The sequence below is a fragment of the Dromiciops gliroides genome, chromosome 2, assembly GCF_019393635.1.
Source record: "Dromiciops gliroides isolate mDroGli1 chromosome 2, mDroGli1.pri, whole genome shotgun sequence".
Taxonomy (NCBI): Eukaryota; Metazoa; Chordata; class Mammalia; order Microbiotheria; family Microbiotheriidae; genus Dromiciops; species Dromiciops gliroides.
In genome coordinates this window covers 111334022-111353420 of record NC_057862.1, presented here as the reverse complement: position 1 = coordinate 111353420, position 19399 = coordinate 111334022, and the positions used below count along the sequence as shown (strand labels likewise).

The 19399-nt window shown below is 51.2% G+C and overlaps 1 protein-coding gene across 3 annotated transcripts; it reads right to left on the bottom strand.

The window, feature by feature from the left end:
• Positions 1-1502: 1502 nt before the first annotated feature.
• Positions 1503-13550, bottom strand: LOC122739796. 3 transcript variants are annotated; one of them, XM_043981489.1, is made up of 8 exons: positions 13295-13550; positions 12948-12999; positions 11679-12705; positions 8688-8840; positions 4118-4259; positions 2768-2904; positions 2513-2614; positions 1503-1809 (listed from the first exon to the last, which is right to left on the bottom strand). In XM_043981489.1, exons 1-8 carry the CDS (start codon positions 13368-13370, stop codon positions 1558-1560), a joined length of 1941 nt encoding a protein of 646 aa, XP_043837424.1. In that variant the 5' UTR covers positions 13371-13550; the 3' UTR covers positions 1503-1557. The 3 variants fall into 3 exon arrangements, with proteins under 3 accessions (XP_043837424.1, XP_043837426.1, XP_043837425.1); XM_043981490.1 differs by having other exon boundaries at positions 1667-2181; XM_043981491.1 differs by lacking the exon at positions 12948-12999.
• Between the last annotated feature and the right edge of the window lie 5849 nt (positions 13551-19399).

Below are 19399 nucleotides of genomic sequence, written 5' to 3'. Positions count from 1 at the left end.
AGCTGGAAGGCATCAGGTCTAGCCCGACTCCAGACAAGCCCTGCTTTGCCCCTAGGGTTTACAGAACTGAAGGGGGGGGCACTCATCTAACCGTATGCCACAATATTCCAAGTTTAATCTGACCTCCTCCTCCTGCCTGGAGAGCACAGGTGCCTCCACTTTCCCAGCTTTGAGGGCCACTGTTCTGGATGGGGTCTGGGAACATCCCAGAAACCCCTACCTACTCCACTGCTAAAGACTGAGGCAGGACTGGAAAGAGCAGACATCTGTGCCTCCTCCCCCATCGGTGGATCTGACTAATGCACGGGTGGGAAGGATGGGGGCGGGCACACCTTGAACCAGCCTGGTTAATGGACAACAGCCAGGCTCCCCCTCCCAGCCCACCCCCTATTCTCTGGTGCTATTGACCTGTCATTAGTTATCCCATATCCAAGGTCACCAGGGCTGGTCCAGCCATAAATCACCTGCGGAGGGGTGGGGGGTGGGGGGCTGAGAGTGAAGGTGACAGGCACAAGAGAGCTTCAGGGATATTGGCCCAGACCACTGTCCTGGCTCAGAAGAGAGGGGGTGGGGGTCCTCGTCTCCAGAGCAGGAGCTGGGACCCCAAAGGGGAACCAACCCAGCTTTGCTTTTCTCTTTCCTCTCCCTCTTTTCTTCCTCTACCCCCTTTCTCTCTTTCCTTTTCTCTCATTATCCTCATAGACCATCAGAAGCCAAGCTAAGTCACATGCCCCCCAGTTTTGTCTGGGGGAGAGGAAGGGGGATCCTTGAAGACCCAGGGAAGGGGAGCCAACTGGGCCTGTCTCCAATGGTCACGCTTTCCTTGATCCCTGAGCAGTGGGGAACAGGGGGAGTACTCCCAGACATAAAAGGGGAAACTGAGGCTAAGAGCCCTTCATATCTGGGTGAGGGAATTGTGTCCTCCCCTTCATAACCTCTATCTAGTTCCTGCTCCTTTGTACCCACTCTTTCTTTACTGTCCCCCTCATGCTGGGGCAGGGGTATGGATTGGAGGGAGGGTTGGGGGAAAAGCTTGTTCTCCATCTAAGTATCTCTCTTATGATAAGGAGAAGGGTTTCTCACTGCAGTTCAGTGGCAGGGTTAGGGACCAGAATATCCCTCATGCCAGAAGGAACTGAAAGTCCCCCCCTCCCCAACCCTGGTAGAAAGTCACTAGCCCAGTTCTGAGCCAGAAGCTGGTGTCTTCTTTAGTCCTTGGGTTCCCTCTGCTGGCGTCTCTCCGACATGCAGCTGCCCCTTCCCCTTCCCACATCAGGGGATGGGAAAGGCTGTCCCCCTGAAGAAGCCACCAAGACACCTCGCTTTAAATAGATTCCACCCTGATCCTGTGTCACATTTTTCGTCTTTACCCCTCCGACCATATCCACAGAGACCTCACTTTCCCGTCCAATACTGACCTGAGCCAGGGTAGGATGCCCCTTCAGTATTTCTGGCTCCTGAATAAATGCAGGCTTAGAAGGGCAGTGTTTTCCATGGGAGTTTTATTATCCAAATAAAAACAGCACCATGGGGGCCCTCAGAGATGTTCCCTTCTCTTCAGGAAGCCCCAGTGTTCTGACTTCCACAGGCACTTCCGTGAGGAGCTAGAAGATCCCAGCCCAGCTGTGTGTGTACCTTGGGGTGGGGCAAGTAGCCCCCTCCTCCAAGTTCTTGGAGCAAGGAGCCCCTGGGGTGGAGAGCCCAGGACCTTAACCCTAAGGTGGAGAAGCCTGAGCTGGGGGGCTCAGCACAGGAGCACCAGGGGTCCTTGAGAGGAAAGATGTGGCCAGCAGGTCCCCAGATAAAGCCCTGAGAGAGACCAGGAGAGAAAACAGGAGCTGGTCCCTGGGTATGCTTGGAATCAGGACGCTTAAGCTCTGTGCTAGAGGCATCCCCAGGCCAGCTGGGGGAGGTGGGGTTGACCTGAGAGTAAGTGGTTCTTCCTCCACCCACCTCAGTGTCTCCCACCAGTGAAATGGGCAGTGAAGAACAATCTGGGGAGGAACTCTGACTTTAGAAAGCAAGAGTGCTCGGCTGCTACTACGAAGTGCTGTGTTCTGCTGTTCCCTGGGGCCTGGGGGCGGTGCCCAGGACGAGAGAAGCCGTCCTGGCCTCCTCCAGATCCTCCTCCAGCCACCTCCACATCGGTTCCACCAGGGCCTCTGCTGCCGGGCTGTCCTCCTGTTCCCAGTGAGCACGCCCAGTAAGAAGAGCTCAGATATGTTGAGACTGTTGGTCTCTAGCTCTTCCCAAGGCCAGACTCGCCCGCTCTCCCCTTCACCCCAGGAGATCTGGGGCCACTCCCCTTCTCCCCCTACCAGTGCCCAACAGAGGGGAAGCATGAGGGGGCAGAGAGAGCCTGATTCGACTGAAGTCACACAACTGAGTACCGTCACTAGCAGGTTTTGAACCGAGGTCTCACAGACGCCAGGACCAGGCTGCAAGCCAATACTACAGTGCTTCTCACATGAGAGTTGGAGTGGGATGAGAGAGAGAGAGACCCAAAGGGTACCTGTGGGGTGTTCCACACCAGCCGAAGGGCATTCCTCAGAATCTTTCTAAAGACATAAGGTCCTTCGCTGCTGCTGAGTCCACTGGGGTCAAAACAGATTCCCTGGAGGGGGCAGGGGGAAGGAACAGAGCTTGGGAGGTGAGGAGGAAAGAGCTGGGCAGTGTTCTCCCAAAGCTCCCCTTCTTCCTGGCCCATCAGCTCCCCGTCCCCCAAGACCAGGGTCCTGAGAGCCTGCAGATGGGGAGGCAGCTGTACCTGGGGGGTATAAAGCAGGGCTGAGTCCACTTCCTCCAGCTGTAGGCCTTGGTGTTGGCAGAACCGGAGGAAGCTGAGAATCTCCAGGAGGCACTTCAGTCTGTCCAGCTGCTGACCTGCTGGTGGCCACCCCACAGCTGGAGTGCAGGAGAGACAGTTGGCCGTAGGCTGAGGAACCCCCAGTTTCCTCCCATTTTCAGCCTAGGCGACTCAAGACAAGGTAGCCCAGCCATTCAAAGTGTACCTGCTGGGGGATGCTAGGTGGCACAGTGGATAAAGCACCGGCCCTGGATTCAGGAGGACCTGAGTTCAAACCCAGCCTCAGACACTTGACATTTGCTAGCTGTGTGACCCTGGGCAAGTCACTTAACCCTCACTGCCCAGCAAAAATAATAATAATAATAATAATAACAAAGTGTACATGCTTATACAAGGATGTACCCTCTGATGCTGTACCTCCTTTCTGAGCCCACAGGAGAATGATGGAAGGAACTGGCCTAAGTCAAGGGACCAGGATGGCCCCAACTCCCAGTGGTTTCTCATCTTCCAGGCAGGGTAGAAACAGTAGGGAGAGCGCAGGGCTTGGGGCCAGAAGACAAATTTGAGTTTGGGATCTGCCCTCTACTAATCCTGGGACCCAGCATGAGTCTTCCTACCTTCCGTGAGCCTCATTTATTAAATGGGAATGTTTACATTCCATCGGTGGTGAGAACCAAATGAAACACTGTGGTCTGCTGACCTCCAAGCATATGTCTCTGAGTCTCGGGGAGCATTTGGGGAGCACCTAATGTGCTGGAAGATCACAACGTTGGTCAGAGACTCAGCCTGCCCAGCCCAATGCTCCAGTACCAGATTCTCTGTAGGGTCCCTGGGTCTGTGACTGATTTTAAAACCAAGGAAACCATTTCTCTGAAAGAGTTGAGGGAGACGATACCAAGGACTCTCTCTAGGAGCTTTGTATACTCTGGGCCTCCTGCTAGACTTTCCAACCATAAGATTCCCTCCTCTAGAACAGGGCTCCTGGGGTGGGGAGGTTCTCTTGTGTGATTGGCCCCAGGGCCAGATGTTATCTGACTCTCCATGCTCTCAAAGCCTCTGGGCAAGGTGGGATAGAGGTCTACAAACCTCAGGCCTAAAACTGAGGCAGCCCAGTGATGGGGCCCTTTCCCTTCCCCTCAACTAGAGCAACCAGAGACTTCCCCCAGGAAAGCAGCCTAGGCCCACACCGTAGGATCTCTAACTCCTAGTGCCAAGGTCTTCCTCATCCACACACTGCCTCCTCAGCTACTCCCTAGCTGCCCTGCTCTTCTCCCTAAAGCCTCCAGGGTCCCCTTCCCTCCTTCCCCTTACTTAGAACTCCAGGGTCCTCCATGAGGTAGAGCAGGGAGCCCTGGCGGTCGTAGAGGACAGCGTAGGGCACCGGCAGCCCGGGCCCCGGGGGAAGGAAGAGGAAGTGATGAAGCGTCTTCTGCCAGTCCGAGACCACAGGCACCTGGGAGAACGAAGCCAGAGGGGTTGGGGGAGACAGAAGGAAAGAACACGGGCAGCTCGTCCCTGGGCAGAGGTCCCTGAATCGAGGCCAGGAAAGGAAGCCTGAAAGGCCTAGGGAAGTGTCCCTCTTCCCCATCCTCAAAGTCTCTTCCCGCATGGGGCAAGCAGGGAGCCCTGGGTGGCTCTGCTCCGTGCAGGGGCAGAGGAGCCGAGCCTTTTAGCTTGGAGGCTTAATCGCCAGCCTCACCAACCGCTCCAACCCTAATTACAAGCGCTGCCCATCCCCATCCATCCCCTCCCTACCCGGGGGGCGGAGGGTTGGTGGCTCCTGGAGCTCCAAAGGGGAGCCCGCCTGGAATGTGCAGGATATAACACGACGCTTAATATTCATAATTGGGGTAAGAAGTCAGTCACAACCGCATCCCCGGGAGCCGGGAGCCGGGCTAAGGAGTAGGAGCAGGGGACAGCGAGGCGGGGGAGGGGGCGGACAGTGCCCCCACCAGTCCCCTTCCCTATCCTCTCCTCCCCTCCCTTGCGCCGGTGCAAGGAGAAAAATGAATGTGAATTTATCATGATTAGGCAAATCCGGCAGGGGCGCGATTCCGGGGGAGGCTAAAAAGATGAATTTCAGCGATAAAGTTAAATAAGGACGGAGCGCCCCCCTCCCCCTTTCCCCCTCCGCTGATCGCTCTTCCCACAATTTATGAGCCGATTAGGCGGAGGCTGCAAGTTCCTGCAACTTCGCTAAACGCGGCCCCGCTGTTCCCAGCAAATTAATTAACCGCGGGCTGCGGTTGGCAACGGTAAAGGAGGAGCCCGAGCGGCAGCCCCCTGCCCACCCCCCACCCCCACATGCTCCACCTCGTTCCCCACCCCCAAGCCCGCCCCGTACCTGTTCCTCCTCGACCCCCCTTCGCCCTGGACTCATACCCATTCAGGCAACCCATATTCGCCCCACCAGCCACTTTGCCCTTCTACAGCCTCTCCTCCAGGCGTTATTGCAGTGCCTCCCATCCACCCATCCATCCCCTGCCCAGTCTCCAGCAATGAACCACTCCAGGCCAAGGAGAAGAGAATCCGCCCTGGCCTCAGGGGGCAGATATACAGGCTCCGGGACACGCTTGCCCACACGTACAGACGTGCACGTGCTTTAAAATATACACATACATTGGCACCAGGCCTTCAAGGGACCGTCTAGTCCTACGCTCTCATGTGACAGATGAGGGAAAATGTTTTCTGCCCAAGTCTGGTCCTCCCCTCTCACCCTCTGCCATTTGGCTTCTGAGCTCATCGCTCCACTAAAACTGTTCTTCCAAGTCACCTGTGGCCGAGCCAACCTGATGACTGTTTCTCAATCTTCACCCTTCTTGACTTCTCTGTGGGATTTAAGGCCTTTGGCAACCCCCTCCTCCTGGATCCTCTTTGCTTTCTGGTTAGGCGTGACTGCCTCTGCCTTCTCCTTCCTCCGCTCCTGGACTGCATCAACACCCATGTCACACTTGCACTAAATGGATATACCCCAAGCTCTACCGGGGACTCTGTTCTCTGTCCTCACCGGCCATCCTCTCTCACTGGGGGCCTGCATCAGCTCCCGGGGGCTTAATCATCATCACTATGCAGATGTCTCCCACAGGCATAGATCCAATCGCCCATTGGGTGTTTCAAAGTGGATGTTCCATTGGCACCTCAAACTCACAGAGTCCAAAATAGATCTAATTATCTTTCTCTCTAAAGCCATACCTCACCCCAAACTTATTTTTGTCAAGGGTACCACCATCCTTCCAGCCCCCCAGGTTGGTGGGCCTGGTTTATCCTCCCCGGCTCCTCACTTTCAGTCTTCCTACATATCTGCCAGGTCTCTGCACATGCCCCCATTTCTCCATTTCCATAACCACCTAGTTCAGGCCCAGATCACCTCTGGCCTGGACTATTACAATTGTCTCTCCCCAGGGGTGGGGTGAGGGCTCCCCCCTCCCCACTCCAATCCACCCAAGGTGATTTTCCTAAAGCCCAGGTCTGACCATGGCACCTCCCTACTCAATAAACTCCAGGGGCTCTCTACTACCCCCAGGATCAAATATGAATATATTTGCATAATCTGGCCTCGTCCTACTGTTCTTACCACATTACTCGAATTGCTCATGTGCATGAACTCCTCAGTTCTCACTGGCTTCCTTGCTATTCTTCAGACATGTCTCCTACCTCTATACCTTTGTGGTGATGGCCCCCGCCCCCCCCCTTCCTAAAGGCTTTCCTTCTTCTCCCCCTTGGAATTCTTTCTTCAAGACTCAGCTCAGGTTCAGCCTTTGGCATGAGTCCTTGCCTGTCCCCCTCCCTTTCCCCCCAACACCTGCCAGGGCATCCTCCCTCCCCTCCAAGGTAGCCCTGAAGCTGTCTTGTATGTTTTATTATACCTAAATATTTGCATGTTAGAAAATAAGCTCCCTGAGGGCAGAGGCCATTTTGCTTTTGTCTTTGTATCCTTAACAACTGGTTCCTGGCACCTAGTAGGCACTTAATAAATGCTTATTGATCGCCTCACCCAGTGCTTGCATACACAGACATCCCCTCTCTTATAAACATACACATATCCCGTGTGTACAAAGACATGTATACCTACATGAACATATATACATATATACTCACCATGATTCACACATATGCTCAGATATAAGCAAAGATGGACATCAAAACACAGTGAGGTTGGGGCAGCTAGGTGGCACAGTGGATAAAGCACCTGCCCTGGATTCAGGAGGACCTGAGTTCAAATCCGGCCTCAGACACTTAACACTTACTAGCTGTGTGACCCTGGGCAAGTCACTTAACCCCAATTGCCTCACTTAAAAAAACAAACAAACAAACAAAAAAACCACAGTGAGGTTGGGGTCATACCCTCTGAACCCTTGGAAGTGTCCTGAAGGTCTAGGTCCTTGGCTTCTGGATATTTTGAAGACAACTCTTCACATAGACAGGGCCCTCAAAGTATCTCCATACATGACCCCTCTCCTCACTTCTCCCTATGGATGGATGGCCAAGCCTCTCTCTAGTCATATGGCTTCTCTCCCTTCTATCCCTTCTAGCCTAACCTTCAAAGCACAGTTCTTATTCAGGGAGGCAGTGTATTATGGTCAAACCTCAGTAGTGGGAGTCCAAAAAGCTGGCTTCTGGCTCTGATCCTGCTATTAGCTGACTGGGTGACCTTAGGTAAATCACATTCCCTCTCCAGGCTTCAGTTTTCTCTTTTGTCAAATAAAAAGGTAGGAAGAAGGGCAGCTAGGTGGTGCAGTGGAAAGAGCACCAGCACTGGAGTTAGGAGGACCTGAGTTCAAACCTGGCCTCAGACACTTAGGACTTACTAGCTGTGTGACCCTGGACAAGTCACTTAGCCCCCACTGCCCCACAAAAATAAACAAATAATAATTTTTTTTTAAAGGGTAGGAAGAGATAGTTCAAAAGTATCTTCCAGTTTAGAGCCTTTCCTGCTAGTGCCAATGCCCTATGGTCCCCTAGCACTAACCACACATGGCCCTGTCTTACTCTCTGTCTGGTCTTTCCAAACAGATTAGAATGGGGATCTACCATTCATTGGGCAGTTAGGTGGTACAGTGGATAGAGTGCCAGGCCTGGAGTCAGGAAGACCTGAGTTCAAACCCAACCTCAGACAATTACTAGCTGAGTGACCCTGGGCAAATCACTTAACCCTCATTGCCCCAAGGGGAAACAAAACAAAACAAAACAAAACATTCTTCAGTCTTGGGAAACTCCTTGCTTCTCAAGGGCAAGGACTGATTATGTCTCTTCTCTGCTTCTCTTCCTTCCCTCCACCTCCACCATCCATCTCTCTTTTTTTTTTTTTGGTGGGGCAATGGGGGTTAAGTGACTTGCCCAGGGTCACACAACTAGTGAGTGTCAAGTGTCTGAGGTCAGATTTGAACTCAGGTACTCCTGAATCCAGGACTGGTGCTTTATCCACTGTGTACCTAGCTGCCCCCACCACCATCCATCTCAAGAGTATGAGTTCCCTATTGGCAGAGACTCTTCCCATTCTCTACACAGTAGGACAGTATGCATTTGTCCTCTTTTAAATGCAGATACTGAATGACTTCTCCGGGCTTTTGATCCCCCCACAGGATCCTCCCACAGAAAGCTGTGGGAGGCCTCCCCACCTCCCACAGGAGTCAGTGGACTACACATCTGTAAAGTAGGTTCTTTTTTTTTTTTTTGCTGAGGCAATGGGGGTTAAGTGACTTGCCTAGGGTCACACAGCTAGTAAGTGTTAAGTGTCTGAGGCCGGATTTGAACTCAGGTACTCCTGACTTCAGGGCCGGTGCTCTATCCACTGCGCCACCTAGCTGCCCCTGTAAAGTAGGTTCTTTAAGGAAGTTATGGCTCCTGATGGGTCCTCTGGCCCAGGTAAAGGAAATCTTACCTTCTTCATCAGCATCCGCTCACCAGTAACACGGTCTTGAACACGGAACCAGTGGTCGCTGAGCTGAGTGGTGACAAAGAAGTGACGTCCCAGGGAGTAGTAGTAGAAGAGGTTGGAACCAGGGAATGCCATGCCTAGTTTCCTGCCATTCTTCTGCATAGGGAGAGAGAAAAAGAAACAGATAGGGGTGGAGGGAGAGACAGAGGGATGGAGATACGCAGAGATATCTCTATAGCCAGAGATAGAACAACAGAGTGAGGGAGAAGAGTCTGGCAGTCCAGAAAGACAGAGAAAGGGAGATACACATATGTGGGTGATGTGTGTGTTTAAAAATATGGATGGGGGGGGGCAGCTAGATGGCGCAGTGGATAGAGCACCGGCCCTGGAGTCGGGAGTACCTGAGTTCAAATCCGGCCTCAGACACTTAACACTTACTAGCTGTGTGACCCTGGGCAAGTCACTTAACCCCAATTGCCTCACTAAAAAAAAAAATATATATATATATATGGATGGGGTAGCTAGGTGGCGCCATCGTGGATAAAGCGCAGGACCTGGAATTAGCCTCAGACACTGACAAGCTGTGTGACCTTGAGCACTTCACCCTGTTTGCCTCAGTCTCCTCATCCGTAAAATGAGTTGGACAAGGAAATGGCAAACTACTCCAATATCTTTGCCAAGATAACCCCAGATGGGGTCACTGGGAATGGGACACAACTGGAAAACCACTGAACAAAATATATATATTGAGAGAGAGAGAGAGAAGAAGGAAGAGGAGGAAGGGAAAGAGAAATAAAGAGGAGAAACTAAGAGATGTATAAAGTCAGAGCTATGGAGAGGAAGAAGGCTGGACTGAATAAGGCAGTCTAGGGACTGAGAAGCCCCATCCAGGCAACAGAATGGTGCAGTGGAGAATGTACTGGGTTTGGGCAAATGGGACCTGGGTTTGAATCCTAGACCTGCCATGTGCCTGAGTATGTCACATTCCAGGGGCTTAACACAGTGCCTGGCACATAGCAGGTTCTTAATAAATGTTTGCTTATTTATTGATTGACTGGCTTAACTTATTTGTACTTCCTGGACTGCCATAACTTTTCCTATTAGTTAATTAATTAATTAATTTTTTTTGCAGGGCAATGAGGGTTTAAGTGACTTGCCCAAGGTCACACAGCTAGTAAGTGTCAAGTGTCTGAGGCCAGATTTGAACTCAGGTCCTTCTGAATCCAGGGCTGGTGCTTTATCCACTGCACCACCTAGCTGCCCCTACTTTTCCTATTAGTGAGTGAAAGTACAAGGTTTTAGAGACTTATTCTGATCTGATCTGGATGGATCCAGAGAGTAGGAGACCAATGGGTCTGGGAAAATCCTTGAACACAGTGCTAATAGAGAAGAAAAGACTGTTACCTTTTGGATCGAATGGGCTTTCAAGTCCAAGTCTCAGTCTCAAGAAAATAGAACTATGGGGTCTCCATATGATAAGAGATAGAGGAGCCAGCCTGCCTGGCAATTTTTACAAATAAAGCTTGGGGGGCAGCTAGGTGGTGTAGTGGATAAAGCACCAGTCCTGGATTCAGGAGTACCTGAGTTCAAATCCGGCCTCAGACACTTGACACTTGCTGTGTGACCCTGGGCAAGTTACTTAACCCTCATTGCCCCACAAAAACAAAACAAATAAAGCTTGGGTGGATGCCTGAATGTAGGGGTCTGGGGCCCAGGGAAATCACTTCAGGATGAAGGACAGAACAGAGATGTTGAACACTCAACACACACACTCCTAAGTGCACCCTGAACCAGATTAAAATGTAATAGGGAACTATTCGAGAAAATTAGTAAAAACACAACAAAACATAGACAATGTTAATATGTGGTTTTCTAAGTTAATACATGGCCCGTGCAGTTTAGTGGCCGCTGTTTCTATTTGAGTTTGACACAAACTTTTCAGTAGACAAGATTGGTAAGTGTGGAAGTGGCCCAGATTTCTCTTACACATATTTCTGATAAGATGTGGTTTTGGATGGGCTTTATGCATATATAGAAACAACTGTGGGATCTTGGGCAAATCATTTCCTCATAAAGGTTTGCACCTATTCTGAGATTTATTGACTTAGAAAACTGCCTGGGGGCTCAGAGAGGGATTTGCCCAGGTCACAACGATCAGTATGTGTCAGAGGTAGGTTTTCCGGTCTCTGAGGTCAGCCATTGTCACAACTGCTTCTCAATTCAAGCTTGTGAGCATTTACACCTCAGAAATCAGCAGTCGCTCCAAATCAGGGTTTGATTTGTTTCATCGATTGTCTAAACTTAACAAAGCGTTGGTAGTGCAGATTAAACCTAAAAGTGTGTATGCAAACAATCCCCCCCCCCCCCCCCCCCCCCCCCCCCCCCCCCCCCGCCAGAGCCCAGTTGTTAAACATTTACCAACACACCTTTGTACAGCTCTATAAATGTAGCCTGAGCTCACCAAATGCACAGCGGACTATGAGATAATAAGAGCAATAGCTGGTATTTTCAGAGCTCTTTCAGATTTACAAAGCATAAACCCTCCATTCTCTCGTTGGAGTCCAGGACTCCTCTGGAGGGAAGGATCCCTAATCCTTTGAGACTGGCATCTGGGGGCCTCCAAGAGTAGGAATGACCCTAGCGAGATTAGGTCCTAGTCTATCACCCCGCAGTATGGGCTCCCTTTGGCCAGGTGGGATCAGACCCTTCACAGGCAGGGTGGGGAGCACAGAGAGCCTAGGAGGGAGGCTTAGGACTGAGCGGTTGAGTGGGGAGGGAAGGGCAGGAGCAGCTGGGTGGCACAGTGGATAAAGCACAGGCCCTGGATTCAGGAGGACCTGAGTTCAAATACAGCCTTAGACACTTGACACTAGCTGTATGATCCTGGGCAAGTCACTTAACCCTCATTGCCCCACAAAAAAAAAAAAAAAAAGAGGGAAGGGCAGCTTGTCTGGCTAAGTGAGCCAGCCCCTAGGGACCCCCAGAGAAGCTCACCATAGGAAGGAAGGCCACACGCAGAGCCGAGGGTTCCTGGCTGCCAGCAGTCAGGGTAAGGCCACCAGTGGTCAGGGCCAGGCCAGAGTCGAGCAGGGAGAAAGTGTGATTGTCACTGTCCAGGAAGAGGCGTCGAAAGTATTCCAGAAGCATGCAGCCTGCCTCCCTGACTTGGCGCCCATAGCTATCTTCCACAGAGGGCTTCAGAGAACTGATCCAACACTCCTGCCCTAGCTTTGCCTTTTGAGGGTCCATCTTGAAGTCTCCCCCACTTAAACTGACCCTACTGTGCACTAGTCTATTCTCACCCTTGTCTGCCTCCTCTCCAGGTCCTCCTGAGGATGCCCTCTCCTGTTCCCTTCCCTGGGGTTCAGTTCCTAAGTCCACGGGCTCTCCCTGCCCCCCAGGGGTCATTGCTGTTGGATCTTTGCTGACCATCACTTCCACAGGTACCTCTCTCTGTAACATAGAGGAGTCAGTAGGCAAAACCCAGGGTTTATCCCGAACCCAGGGCAGAGTGGTAGGCAAAGGACCTAGTCTAGTATCTGGGCTCAGATTGGGGGCCCCTGCCCAGGGGTGTGCCTGACCCCAGGACTTCTCAGATGCAGGGTCTCCCCTCAATGGCTTCCGGGGTTCCAAGAAGATGGACCGGCTGGTACCCAGGCTGAAGGGCAAAGTAGATGTGAGGCTCAGGGCCTTAGACCCAAAGGTACATGAGTTGACCCCTTCCTTATCCTGATCCTGTGGAGTGGGACTCCCAGGAAGTAAGGGATTGGGCAACTGAGAGCCATGAGTACTCTCAGTCACCGGGGTCCGAAGGGTGAGACACCGGGAGCACATCCCACCAGAGGGCAGCAGATTGGCTGTGAGGTCCGTGTCACTTTCCATGGTGAGGGGGGAACCACTGTCTCTTGAGGTTGATCCTAGGGCAGGGAGGTTCGGGGACTTCGGAGAAGCTGGCCTCTCTCCCAGTTCACCATTCCCAGGTCTGGTGGGAGAGCTCCCAAGTCTCTGGTGAGCAGATGCCCTAGGGAAAGGGGAACAATCTGAGGATGACACACCCATCTAGAACCCAAGCTTTTGAAGCTGCCTCCCACCTCCCAGCCTCCAGCTTGACATTAGTCATCTCAGCCTGCGGCTCCTTTGAGTCCCCGCAGTGGGGAGAACACCCTGTGGAATGGTGTGGTTCCCTGGGAAATTGAACCCCATTGTGTTCCTGTGGGTCCGGTCCCTCCTGGGCTTCCTCAGGTCCAAGGTCTTAGAACTCACTGGCAGATGTCAGATGGAGCATCTTGGTCTCCCAGGCTCAGATGCTGGATCCCTGTGTGTGGGAGGGGCACAGGATGGGACAAAAGGCCAGGATCTCTAACTCCAGGTGTGCTCACTCAAGTTTTGGCCCAACTCTGAGCACTGGCCTGAGAACCCCGTCCCTGGCTGTCTCTCTCCCTGTCCCAGCCTGTTCCCCCAGGATGGAGAAAAGGGGGGATCCTCCCTGCCCCTGGGCACCCTTCCTTCGCCTTTCCCCCTCCCCTACCCCAATCCCCCAGGAGGAGGAGGAGGGAGATTCCTGCTGTCCAAAGAGGGCACAGAGCTTTGAGAGGTGGGCTTGTTCTTACCTCTCTCCATGGGGTGGTCCACCCTGGAATCAGCCAGGAAGCACTGCACACCGCTGGATGAAGGGGTCTCCATCATCCCTGGGTCAGCTCCCTCTGGCTCTCCTCTAGAGCTAGGGACAGCAGGGGAGCTCGGGCTTGTGGGATGGGGGACCCACCCGGACTGAATTGGGCAGTGGAGGGAGGCTGGACACCCCCACTGGCACGGGGTAGAGGCCCCAAAAGGCCCCACGAGAGGGGGAAGAAACTTGTGTCAGGCAGAATGTCAGATAGAAACTGAAAGTAAGAGAAGCTCTGGGACTGAGCATGTGCGGGCGGGGCCTGGCTGGGGGCCCGAGTGTCTCCAGGTCGGGCCCCAGCCCCTCCTCCCCCGGACAGCCAGAGGGAAGCGAGAACTGTTCCCCGTAGCAGGGCTGCATCTGGGCACTCCCTGCCCATCCCAGGAGAATGGGGAGGCGGGAGGGCCAAAGGCTCTCACTCTGGATAGTGTCACTGTGGCCATTTTATAGGCAAGGAGAATGAGGCCCCAGAGTAGGGTGCGTTGGGGGAGATCTCCCTCCTCCCTAGATGCAGCCACCCAGTCACTGTCCCAGGTCCTCACCCATTTAGGTATTCAGCAAGGGCAGGGGTCATCAATGATGTGAGGGAGAGAGAAGAGCTACGATGCATGAAGGGGGAGCTACACTATCTCTAAGGCCACCTCTGGGAGAGGCTGGTTTTTTTTTTTGGTGAGGCAGTTGGGGTTAAGTGACTTGCCCAGGGTCACGCAGGTAATGAGTGTCAAGTGTCTGAGGTCCTCCTGAATCCAAGGCCAGTGCTTTACCCACTGCACCACCTAGCTGTCCCAAGGCTTAGAGTCACTGCTACTGAGTGAGGATCACAGGGTGGACAGAGCAGGTAGGGCACCAGCTTCCATTTCATCTCTCTTCTCCCTCATGGACAGAGAGCCTCTTTGTTCTTTCCAGTCTCTTTTCTGACCCTCCTGAGGCTCAAGTCTGAGGCTGCAGGAGAGTGCCCTAACATGGGAGAGGCTAAACCAAATAGCTCCCCAAGAATCTGAGGGGGCAGTAGGAGGGAGAGGCAAGGATTATTTCTTGGGTCCCCCTGCCTAGGGTTGCTGCTGCTAACTGTGCTCCGCTTAGACTGCCCACACTCAGCAGGGGAAATTCCCTCTCCCCTATCCCACACTATCAAGGGTCTCCTTAAAAGGCTCTGGAATCAGTTGGAGGATCCCTGGGAAATGCCATCCCCAAATGGTCTGGTCTGCCAGGCCTGGGTCCAGAGTGGGGCATGAAGCCTTTTTAATACTTCCTGGTCTCATTTCCTGGGGAGGCTGGGAAGGAGAAGCTACACACTCTGCATAACAGCACCCCTCCTTATGAACTATGGGCTAATGTGTCCTTCTAGGGGATAAAGCACACTAGATTTCCTCAGGCTCAAAAGGCTGGGGTGGGAATGTGTGGTGAGAAAGGGGGAACACCTGGGTGATGGCAGAGCTGTACCAGAATACCTTATTTGGGACACACCTTATGGGTGATGTGGGCTAGGAGAGGGTGCGGGCTTTCCTGGGCCAGGGCCCCCCCTCCCCAATACCAACAGCTTCTACTCTATTCTGGGGTCTCCCACAGAAGCTGGGGTGCCATGGTCAGCCCAGCCAAGGAAATTGGTAACTGGGGGAAATACCCAATCAACTCCACAGCCTCTAAGGCAGGAGGGCTAAGGGTAACTCCGGTCCTCCTGATAATGAGGACCAAAGAATACTCTTCCTAGTCCTTCAACCATCCTCTGGGATAGGTCAGGCAATTCCTGCTAGCCAGCAGGGGTCACTCTAGAGCCGTCTTAGAACTTGTAGAGGATGGATAATAAGATGGGTCAGCAGTAGAGTATGGAATGCACCCCCCCCCACCGTGGGTCAGAATTTCACAGGTGTGCTGGCCACCGCTTCATGAAGCCCATGCTAGGTGGTGATGAGCACAGGGAGGTGGGGGAATGGGTAAGATTTTCCATACAGATTGGCTGGGAGTAGAAAGTGGCAGTTTTATACTGGGGAATCAATGGAAGCCCCCTCGAAGGGGAGGCCTCACCAGGGCACCTGGTCGGCACTGGGGCCAGAGCAGGGAGAACTTGTCCCCTCATAAAGGACCTTTTAAGGCTCCGGGTACTTTGATGAGCCGCTTTGGACTGGTTAGCACTATGGTGTGAATGGGGCCACCAGCTACCTTTATGGAGGAGGGGGCCTTTTGTTCCTGCCCTTTCATGCTCCCCCCCTCTGCTTCTTTCCAATGGATAGCTCAGGTTTCAGGGGCCCAAAGTTGAGGGGGTTGGTTAATTCCCTTGCTCCTGGGATTCCAGGTGCCCCACAGCAGGGATGGTATGGCTGCCACCAAGCCAGATAGGGCAGGGAGGGCAGTCTTTGGTCTTCTCTCCACTTCCCCCAGAGGTCAGGGGATGGCAGAAAAGGACAGACCAGCAGAGATCTTAGGGGAACTCCCCTACCTGAAGGGCTGTAAGCTTGAGGACTGAATTCCCTTTAACATTAAGGACCCTGTTGGGATTGGTTTTGTATTTTGCCATCCCCTCCTGAATAGCACCTTACATGTAATAGATACTCACATGTGTTGAATGAATTAATGTATGTTCATCTTGACTAATGCTAAGAGATTTGCTGAGCTTTAAATAAACTTAGGCCGGTTAATTAATATTCTGTTCTGGGTGCCAAAGTTTAGGAAGAATATGAATAACCTGGGGCATACCAATGGGTAACCATAGTGGAACACAGGAAGAACTGTTCAAAGAATTGTTCATGAATCTTTCAAAAAAGGGAAGCGGTAACCTCGCTAAGAATAAGCGTGGCTTCAATATGAACAGGTCACAGGAGACTCAAATCTCACTTCCTTTTTTTCAACACTTGTTATTGAATGGTAGATCAGAGCGCATTCGAATTTATTTCCATTTCAGAAAAGGTGATAAAAGGCCCCCATGCTATCCTTGGTGACGTGATAGAAGATAAGGGACCTACATAATGATCATTAAATTACTTTGGAACTGACTTAATGACCAGATTAACTAAAGGAGCAAAAAGAGATGTCAGGGCAGCTAAGTGGCGTAGTGGATAGAGCACCGGCCTTGGAGTCAGGAGTACCTGAGTTCAAATCCGGCCTCAGACACTTAACACTTACTAGCTGTGTGACCCTGGGCAAGTCACTTAACCCCAACTGCCTCACTTAAAAAAAAAAAAAGATGTCTCCAGTGGCATCCTTCAGAGATCTGTCCTTGGCCCTATGCTGTTCAACTTGTATTGATGACCTGGATAAAAACATGGAAGGCAAGTCTGTCCACAATACAAATGTCAGGACACTGGAAGACCTTGCTAGGCCAAATCTTAGTGTCCTCTCTTCCACACTACCCTGTGTTTATTCTGTATATCCACTACATGCACATGTAGTACATGTATATATGTATGTACATGCTCTATTCCCTGACAGAATGAGAGTGGTGCTTGTTCATTTTTTTGTTTTATCTCCAATGACTAGAGACACTTAATAAATGTTTGCTAATTAATGGATCAAAAGTAAGAAGAAAACATTAAAAGTTAAACATAAAGTCCTAGATGTGTTAAAAAAAAAACAAACAAAAAGCCAACACTGAGCACAAGAGGGAGAAAATGTGGCTAAACGGGGTCAAAAAAGACCGGAGGATTTTGGTGGACAGTCATCTTCATTATAAGTAAATAGTGGAACATAGCAACCAAAAACCAATTGACATGTTAGGCCACAGCAAAAGAGGCATGGCATCCAGAACAGAGGAAATGAACAGTGCACCATTTTCTCCCCTCATCAGAGTACCAAGTGTTGTGGTCAGCCCTGAGTGACATGTTTTGGAGAGGACAACTTGGAGAGAATCCCAAGAAAACTAGGACAAGGCAGAATCTCAGTATTGAGCTACATGAAGACTGGATGGAAGAACTGGCAATGTCTGGCCTAAGAGAAGATGTGGAGACGGGTATTGAAATGGTGGCTGCCTTCTGATTAAGTGAAAAGGGAATTCAATTTTTGTTCCCCTTGCTTGGTTCCGGAGGGCAAATCTAGAACAGGTAAAAGGTGTAGTGGAAGATTTAGACTTGATGCAAGGGAAAAGCTAATTAACTGTCCAAAAATAGAATGGGCTATATTCACTCACTCAATCAGCAAGAATCTATCAAGCACCTACTATGTGCCAGGCACTGGGAATTCGAGCACCACAAGTAAAACAACACCTACTTGCAAAGTGCTTACATTAGAATAGGGCAAACATGTAGTTCAGTACAAGGCAGCATGGGAGGGAGGGCAGCAGCAGGATCAGGAAGAGGCTGATATGTGAAGAGGCTGATGCCTGGACAAAATCTTAAACGAAGAGAGGGACTCTCAGAAGCTGAGAAAAGGAGCGAGTGCATTCCAAGCCTGAGGGGTGGTGGTTCAAGACAGAACCAGGGGGAGCCCCCATAATTGGGGGGGTGTTATGTGCATATGTCTTCTCTCACTAGAGTTCTTCCAATGAAGCCCGGATGGCTACTTTAGGAACACCGTAGAGGCAATACTTGGTCAGAAGCAGACTGGACTAACAGGAGGCGCCCTTTGACTCCTAAGATTTGGTGAAGGGGGAGCAGGTAGAAGACACAATTGTGGATTCCGTGATCTGAAGGGCTGTCCTAGAGGTTGGACTTCTGCATAATTCTGAAAAGCCAAACTAGGAACCCTGGATGGAAGTCACAGAGGAAGATTTTGTTTAAACTCCTGGAAGAAATTGCTAACAATTAAACCTATGTAACCATGGAACAGATTATCCAACACTGGAGATTTCCTTAGGTGGCCGATATAATAAAACGAGTAATTTAACACTTCTATAGTGCTTTAAGGTTTGGAAAGAGCTTCACAATAACCCCGAGAGGCAGACAATACAAGTACTGTCTTCATTTTACAGATGGGGAAGCTGAGGCTAGAGATCCCACAACCAGGAAGTAACAGAGCCAACACTGAAAACTCAGGTCCTTTGGGTCCAAGACCAGTGTTCTTTCCACTACCCCAAGGACACTCTTCTGAAGTGAATCCGACCGAAGGCATTCCTGAATCAAGCCAGGGGTTGGATGGGTGACCTCTGAAGCCCTCTCCAACTCTGGGATTCTATTTCAACAGTTTCCCAATAACTTTCCCCTCTCTAATCTCTTCTGAAAATTCATCTAGCACACCAAAGCCAATTCTTTTTCTTTCTTTCTTTTTTTTTTGCAGGGCGATGAGGGTTAAGTGACTTGATCAAGGTCACACAGCTAGTAAATGTCAAGTGTCTGAGGCCCGATTTGAACTCAGGTCTTCCTGAATCCAGGGCCCGTGCTTTATCCACTGTGCCACCTAGCTGCCCCTGCCAATTATTTTTCTAAAACATTTTTCTTGTTATTCCATTAATTAAAAAGTGTTAATAGCTCCCCATTTCTACTGCAGCATCTTGATTGTCTCTTCTCATCTGAGGCTCCATGTGGCCTTTAAATGTTTTTCCTATTTCCCCAAACAGCCATTCTGCTCAAAGCATGGCATTTTCTTCCAGGTACACAATGTGCTCATTTACAACTGTTTTTTCTCCTGATGTTGCCACACCTAGAATGCCCTGCTTCCCACCCCTCCCTCTGGAATCTTTAAAGCTATCCCCCCCACCCCCTTCAGGGAGCATTCCCTGCCCACTAGCACGCACAGCGGGTGATCTCGACTCCCTCCAAACTCGCAGTGCACTTAGTTCATAGAAGCACTTAATTATTCTGTTTCGTGTGTGTGTGTGTGTGTGTGTGTGTGTTATTCCTAACTAGCATGGGCACTGGCTAAGTGAGTCCATAGTAGGGCTGATAACTACATTTTGATGGATGGGATAAGGAGCTCTACCATACACACGCCCTACCCTATCCTACTCCACCCCCAAATCCTCCATCTCTTGACTTGGCAGTTCCAATTCCTGAGCCAACCTGGGCCCACTTGGTTCCTGTCTCAGCTGATGGCATTCCAGACAAACTCCCTGAAGTGATCATCTGGGAAAGTGGCCCCGGAGAGGCAACCGCAGGAGGCAGGGATCATAGACAGCAGAGCA